This window comes from Ceratotherium simum, chromosome 10, assembly GCF_057802395.1.
Source record: "Ceratotherium simum simum isolate JZ-2026a chromosome 10, ASM5780239v1, whole genome shotgun sequence".
Lineage (NCBI taxonomy): Eukaryota > Metazoa > Chordata > Mammalia > Perissodactyla > Rhinocerotidae > Ceratotherium > Ceratotherium simum.
This window is the reverse complement of record NC_141909.1, coordinates 74767771-74790455: the sequence shown is the minus strand read 5'-3', so window position 1 is coordinate 74790455 and position 22685 is coordinate 74767771. Positions and strand designations below refer to the sequence as shown.

General features: G+C 39.1%; 1 protein-coding gene across 3 annotated transcripts in view; it reads left to right on the top strand.

Moving 5' to 3' along the window:
* Positions 1–22685, top strand: part of MTUS2 (microtubule associated scaffold protein 2) — a 578912-nt gene that overhangs the window by 218960 nt on the left and 337267 nt on the right. For 2 of the 3 annotated variants that reach the window (XM_087436240.1, XM_087436239.1), the window contains one exon: positions 4420–4617. In XM_087436240.1, the coding sequence (XP_087292366.1) occupies positions 4420–4617 (198 nt within the window). The remainder of the gene's footprint in view (positions 1–4419; positions 4618–22685) is intronic. The other variant, XM_087436241.1, reaches the window with a different exon arrangement.

The following is a 22685-nucleotide window of genomic DNA, read 5'->3' as shown; positions in this document are numbered from 1 at the left end:
AGTCTTTGCTAAGTCCTACATTTGAGCCCTCTCACAGACAATTTCTGTTGCTCGCTGTTTTTTCCCCATGTGTGAGTCACACTTTCCTTTTTTTGGCATGTCTCAAATTTTTTGTTGTACACTGGATATTTTACATGATATATTGTAGCATCTCTGGATACTGATTACCTTCCTTCCTGTCTAGGGCTTGTTGTTGTTTACTTATTTATTTGTTTAGTGACTTGGTTGGTCTAAGCCTATGTCCCCTACAATGTGAAGCCACTGATGTCCCTCCGCAGAGGGCAGAGCCTTGGGCATGAGCATAGTCACTCTGACAGTATTTTAGCAGAGATTTCTTTTCTCTTTCCCTGATCTCACTGTTAAGCTGTCTTTCTCCCTTTGATGACACATCCAGCTATCAGGATCCACTAATTACTGGTTGTTGGCTCTATCATTTTCTACAATGCCCTGGGCTGTAAATTGCTCCTCAGTCTGATCCAATTGAATTCAGCCCCCTTTTCAGGGGTGGTTTTTGAAGCCACTCTTTGAGGTTAGTTCTGATCCCTGACAGGCTCTTCTTAGCTCTTTCCCTGGTTCTCTTTGATAAACTAGCCTACCTACAGTTTATCTTCTTACTCTCATGGAGCTACCAGTCTCCTCTTTATTGCTTACCATCAAAATCTCCATTGTTTTCAAGAGTGCCCTTAGGCTTGAACTTCTTCCACACTCTATTCCAGATAAAGTCAGTTTCTTTGTAGAGTCCTTCAGCCATCTTTGTTCTTATGGTCTGTCTCTACCCTTGGGCAAAATCTCTTAGTTTTGGTTCTGCTGGGGGCTGGTGGGACCAATGGCCTCTTTCTTTTGGGGTGACATACCTGATTTACAAGTGGGCGCTAGGCAGGGGCAGTAGCTTCTGATTTTCTCCCTTTACTTCTCCTGGTATTGAACCTCTAACCTACAAGTGAGCCAGGAGAGCAGTGTTTTTGGCCTGCTGTGCCTGGGGTAATGGCTTTGCCTTCTTACCTGGGGCTGAGTGAAGGAAGGGTCCCCTGACCTCTAGGATACACTTGCAAGTAATTTAGCCTCTGCAACATGGACGGGGGGAAGAGGTGGGCATGGGGATGGGAAATGGTGGTGGCCTGCCTCTCCCAGTGAGATACTGTAGCTCTTGACTATGGGGAGAGGAAACCTGTAGTCTTGGCTACACCCACCCAGAGTAGAGCTTTCATCATGCTGAGATGGATGGGAGTGCAGGGAAGGAAGGGAGTAAGTCATGGCTCAAGTGCCATTCATTCTCACTGTTCTTACTGAGATTTAGTAGATTTTCTTATATAAATGGTTCTTTATTTTCTGTATGCCCTTAGAACAATTTCCAGACACTTTAAAAGATTGTAGTTTTTTAAAAATAATTTTCACCAATTATGGTTGTTTCACTGGAAACAATGTCCATGGAGCCCCTCAGGCTACCATTGTGGACGTTCTCTCTTTTATGTATCTCCTCAGTTTTATTATTATATTAATTGCTATCATTTATTTATTGAGGGATTACTAGGCACCTTGGTGCATTATTTCTGTCAAAGTCTATATTCTTGAATAGTCCAGGGACACTAAATACTTAAAAAAATACATTCCTCTGACATGTTGGACTTGTTTGAGAACTAGTAAGGCCTGCTTATTTTTATAATTACATCCCTTGTATGAGAAACTAAGAATAAATTAAGGTATATTCCATCAGAGCAGCTGAATGTAATCATTTCACAGGGTCAGGTGGTCTCTTCTGTTGAAGTTTTCAGAGTATGCTCTGGTAGCTACCTGAACGAGCATCACTGAGGTGCTTATTTAAAAAGCAGACTTGTGAGCTCCCCTTCAGACTAGTTCTCATGCAGAGACTAGTGGAGGTATTCAGCTCATACAGTGGGCTAAATGAACGTATTGCAAGCTTGGCTAATGCAGACTTCAACTAAACTCGATTGAATAATAACTTGTCAAAACCACTGTGCTAGGCCCTGGTGATATAAAAAGAATAAGACCTGCCCTTCCAAACCCTGAAGGTATGTATACTATTCATGAGATTTGTCTGGTAGAAGGAGAGACCATGGTATAGTAGCTTGATGTATAGTATAGGTTACACTGGATTTAGAAAAATTATATACATAGAGAGTTGGGGCAAGCACACTTCCACAAGTAGCCTAAACACACACAGACACATACACATACGCATACACGTGTGCTTTTATTAAAAGGAAAAGCTGGACTAAGGGAAAGTGAAAGCTAAAAAGTCATTTAGAGACCAACTTCCTGTGTACTTGGAGTCCTGTGTTGTTGGTTCTTCTCTCTCCACATGTTCCACTGCTACCTTGCTACTGATGAAATGAACAGTAATTGAATCTCGGTAAGGGTAGAATAGAATAAATTTCTCTTTGAACATTTTCAGTGGCTTGATTGCCTTATATAATGGTTTAATAAACTTAGTTTTCATTCTCGAATAAATATTAAATGAATGTTTACTGCATGCCAAGGTGGTCTGTTAGGAATTCTGACTTTTCCTTCATTCCCAAAAATGGGTTTATTTTCCAGAAAAAAATATTTTATTCATATTCTTATCACTTGGTCTTGCATAATCTTAAGTCAATTATTGATTAACTGGAAGGAGGTTTATATAACTGAAAATAGTATCAAAGTGTGGTGGGTTTACTGTTCACTTATTGTTGAAATTACATCTGATTTTTAGCAACTCTTTTACTGTTTTACAGGCATCATCCAAAATTGATTTGGTGTAAACTTGTGAAAATGATATCTGGTAAATGGGGACAATTTCATTGTTCTGGGGATATCACCTAAAAGTATGCATAGTAATATGAGAACAACAATTTAAAGGCATTGAACATGACATTTAATTGCAAAAGGGCCATTACTACCTATTAAACAGTGATTATTTCTTCTTTGTCTTATTTGAGCATTTTTTCCAAGCTTTAGGACAGACCTGAGCTGGGAATATTTGCAGTCCTAGCTTCCTGTTCCCTCTTCCTTCTGCACTTACCTGACTCCTCCCCCTCCGAGTCCTGACCCAGGAGTCAGGAAACCATAGATGTTCAGATTCCGCCTGCATCCGGACATGCAGCTGGGCACAGCCTCACTCTTAAGGGGAGCTGCTGGTAGAGGAAGAGGCACCATAGACCCAGCCTGGCATCTGTTGGTTCTCTTTATATTTCCACACATAGATACTTTCTAATATAGAGATTCTTCATTGATTTTTAGACATTGAATTTTTTACAAATGGCCCATTTTTTTGGTATTAATCCTCAACCTGGCTAATCTTTTAGTAAATAATAAAGAATTGACTAACTTGAGCATGAGAACACCACTGAAGGATCTGTATACATCTGTATACAAGATCTCACATAAGATTGCACTCACGGTAACATGGCTGCAGGTGAAAGTTGTTAAATGGCTTGACTAGAACAGTTGTACAGAACACTAGAAAGCTTGGCCCTTTTTCCTTTTATATTTCATATTAAAGGGCATCAGTGTGTTGATAACATTCTGGTTCTATCTGGTGTTGAGAGACCTCTCATAGTGTTGGGATAATCATTGCAGTGGCTGTGGCTGGAGCCTGGCTCACACATAGTGGTGCTGAGATGATGGATTGATAGCATGAGCTTTTATTATTTCAAAATTAGCTGGCTTTGCACATATCTGGGAACTAATTTTGAGGCTTGCACTAACATAAAAATAGATAATGGAAAAAGGAGAAAAGAAACCTAGCCTTAATTTGAGCACCTATCAAGTTCTGTGTTACAAGCAGTAATAGTTATACTAAACATGGGAGGCCAGTTTTATCCTCCCTGTTCCTTCCATGGCAGAAAGCTGTGGTTCTAAGGGCCTGAGGTTACACAGCTAGTAATTGGTAGAGACCAGATTTCAACCTGGCCAGCTCCACAGTCTGTGCTCCTTCCACCTCATTCCTACAACCAACAAAAGGTTAGTAAATGATTCCTTGTACCTGTTTCTATGACTTATTACATACTGGTTATAATTGCTAATGAGTATTTCCATAAGGGTTTTTGGCCCATTGTATGTCAGATTTCAAGGTATAGCTCACCTTCACAATTTTAGGGTAACTTACTCCTGTAAGTGTTCTCATTCCATTCAGCTTCCTCAGCACTTTATAACTTTCTTTATGGCTGTGTAATAGGATTAGTTGTTTGTGCTTGTCTCATTGGCTTGCTGCCTCTCCTAGTTGAGTTCTCTGAAGCACCCAGCCCACAGTGAGGGGCCTTTCTCCTAATGATGTATTGGTGAATTGCTGAATTGGACCCTGCAAGATTAATTGTGGTCTGTTTGTGATAGAGCTGGATTAGTATGCATAATCCGTGTATTCTTTATCTTGCTGTCAACTGAGAATATATGAATATATTTTTTGGTTTGGATTCATTTTAGCAGATTTGAAGAAAGCCTCCAGTTCAAATGCTGTAAAATCCAATCTACCAAAATCTGGACTTCGTCCTCCCGGATACTCGCGTCTCCCGGCAGCCAAGCTGGCGGCATTTGGCTTCGTCCGGAGCTCCAGCGTGTCCTCCGTCTCCAGCACCCAGTCGGCGGACAGCGCGCAGCCCGAGCAGAGCCGGCTAGCCAACCGTAAGTGGGGCGGGCGAGCGGGGCCTGCGCTGTTCTCCTGCGGGAAGATGCCCCTCGGGCCGCGCAGGCGGTGAAGGTGAATCAGCCTGTGGGTGTTACCAGTGTTTCGTTTTGTTTGCGTGCTATGCTAAGAATTTGGGTTGACTCCATTAATCTACCATTGTTGGGACTTGAAAAAACAATCTCCTGAAGAAAAAAAGCCTATCTGGCACTCTCATTTTCTCAGTTATGGAGAGTTAATGTGCCAGAAAAAGACTTTTAAATTACTCTTAAATCTAGAAAATGACTTATCCAGGGACTGATTCCAGGAGGCCTTTGCTTCGTGGATTCTAAGTAAGCAGTCAAAGAAAGATCCAAAACAGATGTCACCACATTGTGCTATCTTGAAACATATTAGGTGTTAAATGTTAGTGGAAAGAGTCATTTTTGTCACCTGTGATTACCTGTCATGCATTCTTGTTGGTGGAGCACTTGACTGACTTTCTAAAAGTTAACTAAACGATGTTAAAAATAGGAAAGTACAGCTGAGCTTCTTCAAGTCTGTGCCCAGCAAAGTCCCCATTAGGTGAGATGATGCCACTCCAGGCCTGGTTCCTGAGACTGATATCATAAACTGTATTTTAAAGTATGAATTAATAGCCTCAGAGCAAGTCACAACAGTCACTGTCCCTAGAGAAGATCTGGAGGCTGCCCCATTCTGCTGAGCCTTTGATGACCAAACCATATCACTTCATCAACTTCAAAGTCGTTGTTATTGGGTCTGAAGTTGTGACATCTCAGATGTTGGTTAGCAAGAATTTGCCAGAGGGCCAGGAAAGTCTTAGAAGTTTTCATGTGGAGAGCTGTTTTGAAGGGATTATAGTAGTTGAATCAAGCTGGAGTAACAGAGAGAGCCAGAGAGCCAGAGGGAGAGAGGGAGAGAAAGAGAGGGAGAGAAAGAGAGAGAGGGAGAGAGGGAGAGAAAGAGAGAGAGGGAGAGAAAGAGAGAGAGGGAGAGAGAGGAGAGGGGGAGGGGAAGAGAGATTGAGAATGAGATTGAATTTATATTATTTTTTCGATTTCCTTTCTACAAGCTTGTTCTTTATCTTTTCTTGGGTTTACAGAGATGATGTGTGGAACCTTTGTACCTTTACAGTTCTAATTTTAGTCTACCTAGTTATTCCTAAAAGTACTGCATTACATTTTCCTTTATCTTGATGTGTTCGTAAGCAGTTTCTAAGAAGTTCTTTGCTCACTTGGTTTCTTTAAGGTGATGTGTCTCAGACCTACCTTCACATAGGATTCATTTTAGGAGTACCACTGTAATTAGGGATACATCATGGCACAGGAGATGTCTCAAAATCTGAAATGTGAATATAATAAAGAACTATTTGCACATGTGTAACTCATATTTTTAGATATGTATGTGTATATTAACAGTCCGAAGATTTTTAAATATAGGAGCAACTATTTGTCATCATTTTTAGTAGTAAAATTACCAGTGGCATGTTTCTCTTTTAGAGGAAGCATGAATGATAAAAAATTTCATATGGTCCAGTATATAGCTTTCCAAGGAAGGAGTTAAGGTTTTAATTTCTTAAAAAAAAAAAAAAAAAAAAATTAACCTCAAGGTGAGTTGAGCTATGTCCCCATGGCACCAGCTTTTGCTAAAAGAGAGCTGACAGGTGTGGACGGAATGATTCCAGGTGTGCTTAGGGCTTTTCTTCTCACCTCTGTTTCCACGAATACTAGATAGGGACCCCCTGATGACCCAGGGAGACAAGAGCTGTTATGTGCCAGAGAAAATAACTCCTGGTTTAAAGACTTCATAATAAAGCAATATTTACTCTATTTAGAATTGTTTTCTATTTTTAAAAAACAGTATGTTAGAATTGATTTGTAATTAGTTGCCACCTAACTATATGTGAGATTTGTACTTTACCAGTAAACCACAGAAAACTCCACACATATTTGAATTGATGTCTTAGTACCATTAATCATTTATACTTGTTATGAGATTTAATGTCAAGAAAAATTTTGTGTCTGTTCTTGAGTGGAGAGACGATGCTTTGATGACAAGGATTAAGTAAAATATGAAGCTCTTGAAAGAGCTGAAAGTCCTTAGTTCAAACCCTAGGAGCAGAGCTTTGCTGGCTTAGCTCATAGGAACAGCTAACATGATATCAGAGGTGGTTCATTTTTCCTTCTTGGAACGTTGATCTTTCTTCAGACACCACTTTCACTTAGGATTCGTTGTAGGAATACCACTGAAATTAGGGGTTACGTCATGGCACAGGAGATGTCTCAAAATCTGAAACATGGCTATAAAAAGGAACTATTTGCAAATGTGCAGCTCCTGTTTTTAAATACTCATGTGCCTATAAACAGTATGAACAGTGTCCACAGTGACTGTGGCATGCTGTATTTCAGACACTTTTAAGTGATTCATTATGAACCTATTAGTGTTTCCTGGGCTACTCTGGCTCAGCTGCAACTCTTACTGTGCTGTTTTCCTGGGTCCGGTGGGGTAAGTGATGATGCGTGTGGAGAGGGGAGGCCTGTGGGCCCCCTGATCTGTGCAGAATCTGTCCTCCACCTGGGCTCAGGCTCCGTGCCGTTAGTACAACCCCACTGGGCAGGGGCTTTCTAAGGCAAGTGCCCTGGTATGTCTTTGTACTTTTTCCACAACGTTTGGGCAAATGGAGCAGACACAGGGAAATGAATTTTGTCTGTAGGTCCTTAGAACCTGAGGTGTCTTAGCATCCAGTCTACCTCCTCATTTTATAGCTGAGCAAACTGAGATCAGAATGACTTGCTCCTGGCTCAGGAATAATGTTCTTCTTCCTTTTGTTTAAAGGCAGCTTTTATTTAAAGCTGCCAAACATGGTGAAGACACACCTATGATTTAAAGTCTTTTCTTTCTAATAGTGAAGCAAATCTTCTAGTCAGAGTAGCTTTGAGAAGGCCCCTCAGGCCAAACCCACCTCTCCCCGCCCCTTTCCAGGTTGTCAGCTGGCCTGTGGGAACATTTCAGGTGGTAGGGAGCATTCCATCTTGTGAAGAAGCCGGCTCTGGGGCAGGCAGCTCTCACTGTCAGGCGTGCTCCACGTGGGTTCAGCTGCCTCCCTGTAATTGCCGATTCGTGGCTCGGTTCTTCTGGGTGAATACAGATCCTTTCTCTTCACTGTGCTGCAGGAGACAGCCCTCAACCGCTCCCTTCACTGCTTTACAGGTTCATCATGGGAAGATGATGAGGTTGGCCCGTTTAGAACCTCAAATAAAACCTCAAATTACACTAGTGACCCACAGCTTTTTAAAGATTTAAATTGAGTAGGGGGTGGGAGGGAATAATTCTCTAACTTACAACAAATTTAAACTTAAAATCATAGTATTTGAGCAGGTCTGATCCAGTGTGTAGCTCATATTTTTTTTTATAGTTTTCAGAGAAGAAAGAAACCTCTAATATGCTTTAGGCAATAGAAACTTAGAGAAAACAATTACTGTGGAATTGAGTGTTGGTAACATACTGTAGCCTAAAGTATAGCTAGTTGTCAGATTTCTCAGCAGTTACGTGGAGACTTGATTTTCGCAGTGGGTGAGTAGGTGTAATTTAAAGTTAAAACCTTCGGGGGGGTGTGTGTGGGAAAAATAGGAAGACTTAGGGTTTCATGAATTAATCATTAATGAAAATAAATCATATCCCCCAAGGATAGAATAATTTATGTAGAGGATCATATCTCATTGTGTATTCTGAATAGCATCTAACATATTGGGTACTCAAGAAACAGGAAATATCAGAAAAGAATATGAAGAAGATAGCATCTGTCCTTTCCAATTTCTCCTCCTCTTCCTCTCTTCACAAATACTGTCACACTTTCTCACAAATACTGTCACACTTTCTCACAAATACTGTCACACTTTCTCTATGGGGTGAGCTAAGACCAGAAATCTTGAGACAAAGAATTTGGAAGAAGTATAAAAGAGAAATGAAGGTTTTTTTCCTTATTTCTTTTCTTGGTCCAGGGAAGTAGTAGAATGTTGGGGGAAGTAGGGATCTAGCTGAGGAGGTGGACAGAGAGGCTGACATTTGTATAAATAATCATGACACAAGGATATATGTGCCCACAGCTTTAAAAATGATACAAAGTTGGATAGAAGTTCCTGAGTTGGGATGGAGGCTTAATTTCTGAGTAGTGATCAGGTTGTTTCTCAGAGGTGGTTGTAAGCTGGGCAGTATTTTGGGAGGTGGAGTTGGGCTCTAGGCGATCTTTTGCGGGAGTCGTTGGTGCATCCAGAAAACCTTCTGAGTCTAAGGGGTTGCCATTTCTGGTGCAGCTTGCCACTTCATCATGGCATTGTCTGTCTCCTGTACTCTGAGGCTCGTGTGTTTGAGCTCCCCAAGGTTTGTTCTCAGAATGCATCTATTCCAATTCTTCAGTCATCTTATCCACAGTTTCAGCTCTTAGCACTTTGGACACAATACTGCAACCGTACCTCTGGCCCCAACCTCTCTCTAGAATTACCTATGTTTCACATGACCTTCCAGATATCTCCAACTGGGTGACTCACGTCACCTCAAACTGAACATTTCCCGAAAATGAATCTTTCATTATCTTTTCCAAACCAACACCTCCTCTCAAAGTTACTCTATCTTTTAATAATATCTATGATCTCCTGGCTATGGAGGATGGACATTTTAGAGTCAGCATTACCTCTCACCTTCTTTTCGCCTTCCTTTGTATTCAGTGATCAAATGTGACCAATTCTTTCTCTCTCTCATTTACTCCATCCTCTTTCTTCTCTCCTCATCGTCTTAGTTTAAATCTGTGGTACCTCTCACTAAACTATTCCTAGTACGTCTTCACTCTCTAATCCACAAAGCACGTGATCCTAGATAATTTTCCTTTTGATTCTGTTTTGATTGGTCCATGGTGCCTCTGTGCTTGCTTCAGTTGCTCGGCAGATGTTCCAGGTCTTCCATGACCTGCTCAGCCCCCTTCTCCTTTCCCGCATACCACCCCCTGGCATACACCCTCAACTAGCCAACCAGAATTATGCACATTTTTCTCTGAGAGCTTTGTGCTTTCCTGCATTTAGGTCTTGGTTTAAACTGTTCGTCTCTAGAATACTCTCTCCTCCTTCCCAATCTCTCTGTAGATTCTGTCATTTTCAAGTGCAATTCAAATATTTCCTCTAAAAAGCCTTCCTTCGTCTGTGAACCCAAAGTCGTCTTTTCTCCTAGGAATTCCTACGCCCCTTGTGTATATCACTTTTGTGGATTATCACATACTATCTTGTTGTAGTTATTTGTTTCTATGTCCTGTCTCCCCTATGGATTGTAAGCTCTTTGAGGATGGGGGTTATGTGTCTCAATAATTTCAGTATCCCTCACACTACCTAGCGTGGCCTTTACACTAGTAGAATTTCAAGAGAATTTCTCTCCTAATAGAAACATTTTCTCTTATGTAAGAGTGTGGAGCAAGAGAGAGTAATTTGGTCAGCTTTCAGATGTAATTTGTACTGGGAACACACATTTTCACTTTATCAAGACTTTCACAGGTCTTGATAGTTGGTGAAGGTCATCATTGTGGTTTTCACAGTTTTCTAAATTATCTCAAAAATGTTACTTCCATTGACTGTGGTTTACCTATAGATAATTTATACAACTCAAAGAGTAGGAAAGATAATAGGTCGTTTATAGTATAATTATATTCAGAGATAAATCGTCATGTAGACTGACCTAATAGTCTCACAAATGTCTAGTAATATAGTAATACTATATCTGCTTGCATATAATTAGCCATTTTAAAAGAATTGAGCTAAAACCCTTTTCTGTTGAGGATTTTCATGAGAGAATTTCAGTTTCCAAAATTAGATATCTCAATTTGGAGAGGTTAGATATTCTCGTTGAATTCTAGAGTTTTGTTTCTTGTTTTAATACTTAAGTAGATGTTCTTTTAATTATTGAACAGGATTTGGGTTCTGGGGATAATAATCTGAAGTGGAAAATCACTAGCCTTTTTGGAAGGTTAATTAATGAAAATGAGGGTTAATATGAGAGCTTTTTGCAAGTTAACTTCAGCATTTATGCTTATGAATACTATAGAATGCATTTACATACATAATATGTTTGATTTTCTATATTTGACATGCATTCCCAATAAGATCAGAGTTGACAAGAAGTATTGTTAATAACTCCTACTGAAGCAGTCATTAACCTATCTCGTGTTCCATTGGCAAAGAGTCATTTTTCATTCATGGAAAAAGGAGCTGAAAGGGACCTGTGAGGTCAGATTTCAGAGAAGCTATTGACTACTTGAGATTAAGCCTTATTAACATCCTTGTACATTCCCTTTCAAAACACTCAGACAATGATCAGGTCTACCCGGAATGAGATTAAAGTATAAATGTTTTGTTTTCTTTTTATGAAAGCTGACCATTTATGGTTGTAAGATAAACTGAAATTTGGGGGATGTTATTTTTATTTATATTAAAAATAATGTCTAGTTGAACTGCCTCATTTTTCTTGGTTGTCTTGTTTTGTGAAGATCAGATTGTTCATTTTCCCTTCCCTAATCTCTTTCAACATCTATTATGAGGTAAGCATGGAGCTCAGTACTGGGGGCTACTGTGAGCAGGACAGTATGATCCTTGCCCTTGAGAAGTTAGAATCCAGTGGGGAGATAGGAGTATACAGGGAACTCTTCTTGTGGCTATGGTTGAAGACTGCACAGCATTTGGTGGGCAAATGAGGGAGGATGTACATGAAGGAGGGAGCATCTAATCCCTCTGAATTGGGGTTGAGGAAAGACCTCACACCCCTCAGGTTCTTCCCTGGCTGTCTCAGTGCTACTGCATTATATCTTCAGATCTAATTATTCCACACTGGTTTTAGATAATGACAGCTTTCTGGATTTGCTGTAAAATAATCCATCAAAGAAAAAAAAACTGGAGAGGATGGGGAAGTATACGTGAAAAAAGATAGGCAAATTTTTGATGATCCTTGAAGCTGGATGATGGAACTAGAAGGGTTCATTACACTATTTACTTTATTTTTATTGTATGTTTGAAAATTTCCATAAAAGAAGGTTAAAATCCCATCTTCTCTCTGTATTGGCTTGCATTTCTTAAGAGACAATATGGCGTAGTGATGAAGGACTTGATCTCTGGAGGTGGACTGCCTGGGTTGGCATTCTGCCTCCACCATTTACCAGCTCTGTGACTTTGGGCAAGTTACTTACTCTTTTTGTGCATCTGATTCCTCATTGTAAAATAATAATAATATTACTAATAATAAATAAAAGTAATGTAAAAAACCACCATAGGATTGATGGGAACGTTAAATGGGATTAATATATGCAAAGTGCTTTGAACAGGGCCTTGCACAATAATAATAATAAGGTTTCTATGGCTATTTCCATCCATTGGCCATGTGCATAAAATTCTATGGTGAGAAGGATTTAAAAGCTTAGTTGAAAAAATGGCCATCATGGAGTAACTGTGTCTGGTATGGAGTAAGGAAAGTGGTAGTGATAACATGTAATCAGGAAGATGACATTTGTTCTATTTCAAAATTTTTATAATCACCTCTTTCATGTATGGTGAGTAGCTTTCTGAGCATTAAACTGAAACATGTCATTTATGAGACATTAAGGTGGCAGTTCTAGAAATTAATCAGTTGATTTTCATGGGAGTCTCTTACTTTTGGGCTATAAGCTTGTGGTTGTTTGTATATTTATAAAATATAGGCAAGGAAAGTCATGTTTTGATTTCTTTATCTAAAAGGGCTCTGCCAGGCCCTTAGCATGTTATCATTTAAGAAAATAAATTCAGTTGGGTTCCATTTAAATGAAACATTTATGCAAGGTGACTAATACATAGCGCATTAATCTAAGCTGATGGCTTTTAAAACCTCTGCTCAAAATAGAAACTTAGAGTTGGATCTGATTTTATTTCTGTGCCTTTCTAATGTCTGTAGGAAAAAATGGGAACATTTGATTTTGCAGTGTGTGGAGGGCTTCACACAGCTTTCATTTTCTAGAGTCTAATTTCCATTGTACTAGGGTTTTACTTTGTCAAATATCTCAGCCTGATTTGGGTGGGTGGTAAAAGAGAAGAGTGAGAACGAAAACCAAAATAAGCTACTGATTTTCTCTGGAAATGAGGAAGTCAAACACATGTCTCTGATCGATTTAAATATCTGTGTCCCTGGAATCTGTAATTATGTAATTTGAAGTATTCTTTATATGGAAAAAATAGAATCATTTACGCTGAATCTTGCTGTTAATTTTCCCAATTATTCCCACACATTCAGTTCTTTATTTTTCTCTTCCTTCACACACATTTACAAAGGAGAACATGGTTCTTCTGAGTATTATTCAGCATTGCCTATAAGTGAAAATAATTTTTTATTGCTTAAGCAACATCTAGTTTATCCACCTTGACTCAGATATGTGAGCAAAACTGTTAGAAATCACACTGTCCTTCAAAAGGTTTATAGTGCCGTGTTCTAGCATGTTCCAGCTCATTCACAATATTTAATGAAGAAAGGATACCTTGAATTATGGAAAAGTGATTAAGATAAGAAATATGCCATGCTCGCATGCATCATATGCATCAAAATCAGCATTTATGGTAATAGAATAATCTTTGGGAAAGTTAGTTGACCTCACTGGACTCAGATTTTTTTTTTTTCCTGAGGAAGAGTCGCCCTGAGCTAACACCTGTTGCCAATCTTCCTCTTTTTGTATGTGAGCTGCTGACATAGCATGGCCACTGACAGACGAGTGGTGTAGGTCCACACCTGGGAACCGAACCTGGGTGACTGAAGCGGAGCATGCCGAACTTAACTACTGGGCCATCAGGGCTGGCCTTGGACTCAGTTTTTTATTATATAAAGTTGGGAGGGATTGAATTAAATGAATTGACCACTTTTGGCTCTCAAGAACTGGGATCCTGTGATTTTATTCTATAAAAAATGTAGAACCATTTATGGTTCTTAAGTGGTGAGTAATCAGAAGTGTATTCAAGAAAAATTAATATGATAGTGGTGAACAAAGTAGTTTGGAGAACAGAGACTGAGGGTGAGAGATCTTAGTTCTGCCAAAATGAGGGATGCTTCCCTCTGCCCAGATCTTACTTCTGTTATTTGTTCCCTGTCATATGAGGAGGAAATTTCAGAACACTAACAGACAGAGAGCAACTCAAAGGTTCTCCTGCCCTGCTTTTTTTCTATAAAATACAGGGCTGTGAGATTTTTGGAAATCACCTTCTTCTCCTGCCCTCTGCCTCATGCTGGACATCCTAGATTATTGATACGGGACTAGAACGGAGATGGGGAGGTGGGAAGAGGGAGCAGGAGGAGGGGGGAATGTTTTCGTACCTTTGATTGCTTTTATCTTAGCAGAAATTATAGGTCAGAGGTAACATTCTGTTAGAACTCTAACTTCACTTGGGACAGTGACAGAGAAGAAATAGTAAAAAGCAAGCAAGTATAACTTCTAGACATATATTGACTTCTTGCAGGAACTTTGCCAACAATACATGCTTCCTTGTAGTGCTATAACACACACAGGCTGTCTTCTGGGAAAGTTCATAAAAATCCACACAGTATCTTCCTTAAGGCAGTAGACAGGGGTCACAGATTGATGATTCCTTTTGTTTTCAGTGAGAAAGAAAATAAACGTCAGTGGGTTCTGTGGCTCCCATAACAAACAGCAATTGGGAGGTGAGGGTTAGTGGAAACCTGAAATAGAGGTTAGCAGTGGGGGTGGAAAGGAAGGACCAAATGTGAAAGAGTTAGAACTAACAGGTCAAGAGCACCTGAGAGGATGGGCTACCTGGAAGGATGAGGGTGCCAGTTGCAGAACCGTGGGTTCAGGAGGAGGAGTGGGTTTGAGGGGCTCTCGTCATGTTGAGGTCCCAGAAAAGCATTCATATAAATACATCCAGCAGATTTATAGAAATACTGGACTGAAATTCAGGAGAGCAGCCATAGAAAATAAGTGATGTTTGGAACCGTGACTGACATCGCTGGGGGAGTGCAAGTAGGTAACATGGGATGAGGGATGCCGCCAGGTTCTGCAGGGCATATCTATCTAGGTTGGGAGCAGGGAGGACACAGCCAGAGAAGGCCTGGTCAGTGCGGAGGGAGAAGCATCAGGAAAGCCCAGGGAGGAGAGAGATTCGTGGAAAGAAGATGGTCAGTCAATGCTGTCTTTGCTGCGGAGGCTGACGTTTCAATACTGAGAAAAATGGGTCTGCAGACTTGGTGATTGGGAGGTCACTGGTAACTTTGAAGTTAGTTTGAACAAAAAGTGTGGGGCAGAAATCAAGTTACAAGGGGGTAAGGAAGGTGAAGATGGAGAATATAGATGAATGTTAAGATGTTTGGTGGAGGAAAGAGAAAGGACCATCACTCAGTAGAGGAGCAGGGAAAGTTGTTTTGTGTTTGGTCTTTCCTTTTTTTTTTTTTAAGCACATATAAGAATGTTATGATCTGAGAGGAAGGATCCAGCAGTGGAGAAGAGATTGAAGATGAGACAAAAGCAGGAGAGGGTAATAGATGGAGCAATTCGTGGATCAAATAGGAGGGAATGATATCAAATACAAGCGGAGAGGGTGGCCGTGAAGACACAAACAAAGGGTTAATGGACAAGTGCAGAGAAATGTTGGATGGAAGGAAAAGAGCTTCACGGAGTTCACATTAGGTAGCTTCATTTGCTCCAGGTAATTAAAAAGTAGGGTTTTTGCAAAGAGCAAATGTGATGGAATTGGGATTTCATAAAGTAAAAAGGCACATGATGGTTACCTGGAGAAATATAACATGAATCAGTAAGAGGTGAAGGGAGACTTGCAGAGTTGCGGAAAGGCCAACTTTAGGTTGGAGAACTTGATTTTATACTGGAAGCAATCTACCAGATTTTAGGACTGACTCCAGTGATGGTGGTAGATCCTACTTCTCTCCATCTATTGTCTCTATTGTACTGTAAGTTACAGCAATTCGAATTCCAGAGTGCATATATGTTTCTCAGGGGTTTTGAGTCAACTGGTATTTAAATACAACTCCATGGAAACAGAGGTGCTGGTTGAAGAGGGATGTAGGGAGCCCTGAGCCCTCTGTGCCTTTCTCCTTCCCTGCCCTGTGTCCTGTTGTACCAATCCCTAAAGGATTCCATGGACCACAATTTGAAATCACTGGGTTTATGGCAAGTGTGTCTAGTTGGCTCAAGAATTAGAGACAGAATTCACTACTATGGTCAAAAGTGTAAAATTCTCTTCTAAAATTTAAATTCCTAATTATCATCACCAAGAAAGGCATTTTGTTACTTGCTGGTTTATAATAGGGCCCTTGTGTGTATCTAGAGCATCACTGTCCAATAGAACTTTCTGTGACAATGAAATGCTCCATATCTGTGCTCTTGGTACAGTAGCCATTAGTCATATGAGGCTATTGAGCCATTGAAATGTGGCTAGGGTAACTGAGGAACTGAATTCTAAATTTTGTTCATTTTAATGAGTTTAAATCTAAATAGCCACATGTGGCTAGTGGCTATCCTATTGGACAACACGATTCTAGATTGTGTTATTAGTTTGGATTTTCTAAAGGATATAATAATGATTCTGATCATAACATCTTTAAGGTTTATAATGGCAGGCATTTCTTCATCCCTGTGGAGGCATCCCACATGAATGCCTGAAGACTGGAGCTTTGGGCTTCTGGGTTGGTTATGTGTAACTAATGACGATCTCATATTTGATCGCTTTAAAGTTTTGTATAGGGGTTAGGGCTGGGGAGACTTTTCTAAAACCATAAATTCTGCCTCTGTCCCTAACTGGTTGGTTTATAAGTTCATACCATTGATCATAAGACTAGGTCTTGGAAGACGGCATAAATCATCCATAGTGATAGAGCTCAGAGCCATTATCCTCATAACAACAGCAGAGTCATGTAATTTAACATTTTGTTTAAGATACCTTCATGGAGTGTACATATAATAACTTAATCCCACTCCATCCAGACAGGGTTGGACAATATCCAAACTAGAAGGAAAAAGAAGGAGGGGGGTAGGAAGAGAAATATATTAAGTCAAAGGAAAGATGGAGGGGGAGGGTAAGGAAGGAAAGTGAGGGGAGTGAGATGCAGACGGCAACATATCTGTGGTGGGAAATAACCAAGAAGGAGCTAAGGAGCCGTGAATGCTCCATCAGCCTCTTTCTGGTTTCCTTGAAGACCTCCTGTTCAGCCAGTCTCCTGCCCTGCCCTCTCCAAGGTGGAGACATAGTGAGAGCTAAAGGGAAAGCCCAAGGTGAAGCTGTTCTTTGGATCTCTTGAGATGCAGAAATTTGGATTTTTCAAGTCAGGGAGATGCCAGACTACCGATGAAACACTGTTCAGCCAGTTAGAAAAAATTCTTAAATGTATCCTTATGGATAAAAAGAAAACTTCATTTCTGTGAAATGCAAATCCTACCCTGTGAATTTGCTATGCAGACAATAGAAGTGTTAAATCACTTTAGGTTCTTTGCATTCTACACTCTTGAACAAGAGCAGCCTGAATTGAAAATAAGACAAGATGTGAGAGAAACATACAGTAAAAATAAGTGACATGTAGATTTTTATCTGCTAGCAAATACCACCAGCTGAAATGAAATATAGAACTTGTGATTAAGAATGTCTAGATCCCATTAATGCTGTAACTGCTATTAAAATTTCTATTCCACCAATAAACACTAAAAATTCTATCTGGTGAGTGTGATAACTTTTGGAGGCTAAACTGACATATTTTTTTAACTGTTCTTACATAGTTGAATGTGTGCAGGTTGTGTATGAGACAGTTTTGGTTCCTATGGTGATTTCAGTAAAATAGATTCACCAACTGGGGTTTGAATATCATTGAGCAGTGTATGCACTTGTGAATTTGGCGTTGGCATCTGCAAGTTCCTTTCCAGCTATGTTATGTAAGGATGATTTTGACCAGGCTACATGTCAACCAGCCACATGCGTCAGGGTAACCAGTAACACGAGTCACCAAAGATGAGGTATTCTTTATTTTCCTTTAAATTTAGTTGGTCTTGTCAAAAATCACAAAAAAGGAGAACTGATTGAAATGTTGAAAAACTGTTTGTATATACTGAAGATAATGTATCTTTATATCTAATATACCTTTCATAATTAAATATGAAAATATATTTTATCGATTGTCCCTTTTTTTCCTTTAAATTAGCAAAGTAGTGAAATATAAAGAGAGCTGGACTGGTGGCCAGGAATACAGGGCTGAGTGGCCTTAGGCAAGGCACTTTACTTGCTTGGGCCTCAAATTCTTCATCCGTAAAATGAGGCATTTGGACTTGGTGATATTCAACAGTCCTTCCAAATTATTCTTAAAAAAAAAAAAGGTCATAATGTTAGGCTGAATGACAGAACGTGTGTGTTTGTTTTACTTAATGGTTGTGGGGCCGTAACAGATTATAATATCAGCCGAATCAACCAGGCATTATGGGGTTGTGACTGCATCTTTACTGTTTTAATGTGTAGATATCTGTGTATAATGTGCTGTTCTAACTTGGAACACACTAGGACAGAAATAAAGTGTGAGCTCCATAAGTCTGCCTCCACGCCTGGCTGGCTGACCCCCAGCATCTCTGCTGTGTTAGGGCTGTGGGGATGAGTTCAGATATCTACTTGTCATGCAATCCAGGACCTTGTGAAGACAACAGGGATACATTGAAAATAATTAAATCCATAAGACAGAATTAGATGCATTTACTGTGTATTATTTTTACCCTAAGTGTATACAATAAATTTAGATTATATGTGGTAGATTTTGATATAATGCCTAATTCTTCCTCTCTAAGGAACTGGTGAGAGCCTTCTCCTAGTATAGCTAAGACATGGCGATTTTGCTTTCTTATATCAGCCTTTAGTCTACTGTTCTATTTATGTTTTGTCCATTGCTAAGGAGGGTTACTTCTAGTAAGTTCTGAAAAATTCCCTCACTTTTCTTTTCTACACAAGAGCACTTCTTTACTGTGTCCATGATGTTTTTTCTAATTTGACTGCTTTGTTCTCTTTCTGTGTTTTGGGGTTTTTGTGGGCAAAGAATGAGATATTTTACAATCCTTTTTTATGTAACTTCTTTTTTTTTTTTTTTTGAGGTTACTATTTTATTTGTTTATTGCAGTAACATTGGTTTATAACATTGTAAAAATTTCAGGTGTACATCATTGTACTTCTATTTCTGCATGGACTACATCATGTTCACCACCAAAATACTAATTACAACCCATCACCACACACATGTACCGAATTATCCCTTTCACCCTCCTCCCTCCCCCCTTCCCCTCTGGTAACCACCAATCCAATCTCTGTCCCTATGTGTTTGTTTATTGTTGTTATTATCTACTACTTAATGAAGGAAATCATACGGTATTTGACCTTCTCCCTCTGACTTATTTCACTTTGCATTATACCCTCAATGTCCATCCATGTTGTCACAAATGGCTGGATTTCGTCGTTTCTTATGGCTGAGTAGTATTCCATTGTGTATATATACCACAGCTTTTTTATCCATTCGTCCCTTGATGGGCACTTAGGTTGCTTCCAAGTCTTGGCTATTGTGAATAAGGCTGCAATGAACACAGGGGTGCATGTACCTTTGCAAATTGGTGTTTTCAAGTTCTTTGGATAAATACCCAACAGTGGAATAGCTGGATCATATGGTAGTTCTATCGTTGATTTTTTGAGGAATCTCCATACTGTTTTCCATAGTGGCTGCACCAGTTTGCACTCCCACCAGCAGTGTATGAGAGTTCCCTTCACTCCACAACCTCTCCAACACATGTTGTTTCCTGTCTTGTTAATTATAGCCATTCTGACAGGCGTGAGGTGATATCTCATTGTAGTTTTGATTTGCATTTCCCTGATAGTTAGTGATTTTGAACATCTTTTCATGTGTCTGTTGGCCATCTGTATATCTTCTCTGGAGAAATGTCTGTTCAGGTCTTTTGCCCATTTTTTAATTGGGTTGGTAGTTTTTTTGTTGTTGAGATGCATGAGTTCTTTATATATTTTGGAGATTAAGCCCTTATCAGATGTATGGTTTGCAAATATCTTCTCCCAATTGTTAGGTTGTCTTTTCGTTTTGTTGATGGTTTCCTTTGCTGTGCAGAAGCTTTTAGTTTGATGTAGTCCCATTTGTTTATTTTTTCTATTGTTTCTCTTGCCTGGTCAGATGTGGTGTTTGAAAAGATGTTGCTAAGACTGATGTGGAAGAGCGTACTGCCTATGTTTTCTTCTAGAAGTTTCACAGTTTCAGGTCTTACATTCAAGTCTTTAATCCATTTGGAGTTAATTTTTGTGTATGGTGTAAGGTAAGGGTCTACTTTCATTTTTGCATATGGCTATCCAGTTTTCCCAACACCATTTGTTGAAGAGACTTTCTTTTCCCCATTGTATGTTCTTGGCTCCTTTGTCAAAGATTAGCTGTCCATAGATGTGTGGGTTTATTTCTGGGCTTTCGATTCTATTCCATTGATCTGTGTGTCTGTTTTTGTGCCAGTACCATGCTGTTTTGGTTACTATAGCTTTGTAGTATATTTTGAAATCAGGGAGTGTGATACCTCCAGCTTTGTTCTTTTTTCTCAGGATTCCTTTAGCTATTCGGGGTCTTTTGTTGTTCCATATAAATTTTAGGATTCTTTGTTCTATTTCTGTGAAAAATGTTGTTGGAACTTTGATAAGGGATTGCATTGAATCTATAGATGGCTTTAGGAAGTATGGACATCTTAACTATGTTAATTCTTCCAATCCAAGAGCACGGAATATCTTTCCATTTCTTTGTGTCCTCTTCAATTTCTTTCAGCAATGTTTTATAGTTTTCGGTGTACAGATCTTTCACCTCTTTGGTTAAGTTTATTCCTAGGTATTTTATTCTTTTTGTTGCAATTGTAAATGGGATGGTATTCTTAATTTCTCTTTCTGCTACTTCGTTGTTAGTGTACAGAAATGCAACTGATTTTTGTATGTTGATTTTGTATCCTGCAACTTTACCATAGTCGTTTATTACTTCTAAAAGTTTTCTGGTGGATTCTTTAGGGTTTTCTATATATAAAATCATGTCATCTGCAAATAGTGACAGTTTCACTTCTTCCTTTCCAATTTGGATCCCTTTTATTTCTTTCTCTTGCCTGATTGCTCTGGCTAGGACTTCCAATACTATGTTAAATAGGAGTGGTGACAGTGGGCATCCTTGTCTGGTTCCTGTTCTTAGAGGGATAGCTTTCAGTTTTTCACCATTGAGGATGATATTAGCTGTGGGTTTCTCATATATGGTCTTTATTATGTTGAGGTACTTTCCTTCTATACCCATTTTATTCAGAGTTTTTATCATAAATGGATGCTGTATCTTGTCAAATGCTTTCTCTGCATCTATTGAGATGATCATGTGATTTTTATTCTTCATTTTATTAATGTGGTGTATTACGTTGATTGATTTGCGAATGTTAAACCATCCCTGCATACCTGGAATAAATCCCACTTGATCATGGTGTATAATCTTTTTAACGTATTGTTGTATGCGATTTGCTAGTATTTTGTTGAGGATTTTCGCATCAATGTTCATCAGTGATATTGGCCTGTAATTTTCTTTTTTTGTGTTGTCCTTGTCTGGTTTTGGTATCAGGGTAATGTCAGCTTCGTAGAATGAGTTAGGGAGCTTCCCCCCCTCCTCAATTGTTTGGAAGAGTTTGAGAAGGATAGGTATTAACTCTTCTTTGAATGTTTGGTAGAATTCACCAGGGAAGCCATCTGGTCCTGGACTTTTATTTTTGGGGAGGTTTTTGATTACTGTTTCGATCTCCTTACTGGTGATTGGTCTATTCAAATTCTCTACTTCTTCTTGATCCAGTTTTGGAAGGTTGTATGATTCTAAGAATTTATCCATTTCTTCCAGATTGTCGAATTGGTTGGCATATAGTTTTTCATAGTATTCTCTTATAATCTTTTGTATTTCTGAGGTGTCTGTTGTAACCTCTCCTCTTTCATTTCTGATTTTACTTATTTGTGCCTTCTCTCTTTTCTTCTTGGTGAGTCTAGCTAAAGGTTTGTCAATTTTGTTTATCTTTTCAAAGAACCAGCTCTTGGTTTTATTAATTTTTCTATTGTTTTTTGGTCTCTATTTCATTTATTTCTGCTCTGATTTTTATTATTTCCCTTCTTCTACTGATTTTGGGCTTTGTTTGTTCTTCTTTTTCCAGTTCCTTTAGGTGCATTGTTAGACTGTTTATTTGAGATTTTTCTTGTTTGTTGAGATAGGCCTGTATTGCTATAAACTTCCCTCTTAGAACCGCTTTTGCTGTATCCCATAAATTCTGGCATGTCGTATTTTCATTTTCATTTGTCTTCAGGTATTTTTGATTTCTTCTTTGATTTCTTCGTTAACCCAATCGTTGTTCAGTAGCATTTTGTTTAATCTCCATGTATTTGTGGCTTTTCTGATTTTCTTCCTATAGTTGATTTCTAGTTTCATACCGTTGTGGTCCGAAAAGATGCTTGGTATTATTTCAATCTTCTTAAATTTATGGAGACTTGTTTTGTGGCCTAATATGTGATCAATCCTGGAGAATGTTCCATGTGCATTTGAAAAGAACGTGTATTCTTCGGTTTTTGGATGGAATGCTCTGTATATATCTACTAGGTCCATCTGTTCTAGTGTGTCGTTTAAGGCCAATGTTTCCTTATTGATCTTCTGTTTGGATGATCTATCCGTTGGTGTAAGTGGAGTGTTAAAGTCCCCTACTATTATTGTGTTACTGTCTATTTCTGTTTTTATGTCTGTTAATAATTGCTTTATATATTTAGGTGCACCTAGATTGGGTGGGTAGATATTTACAAGTGTTATATCCTCTTGTTGGATTGTTCCCTTGATCATTATGTAATGCCCTTCTTTGTCTCTTTTTACAGTTTTTGTTTTAAAGTCTATTTTGTCTGATATGAGTACTGCTACCCCAGCTTTCTTTTCATTGCCATTTGCGTGGAGTATCTTTTTCCATCCCTTCACTTTCAGTTTGTGAGTGTCTTTAGGTCTGAAG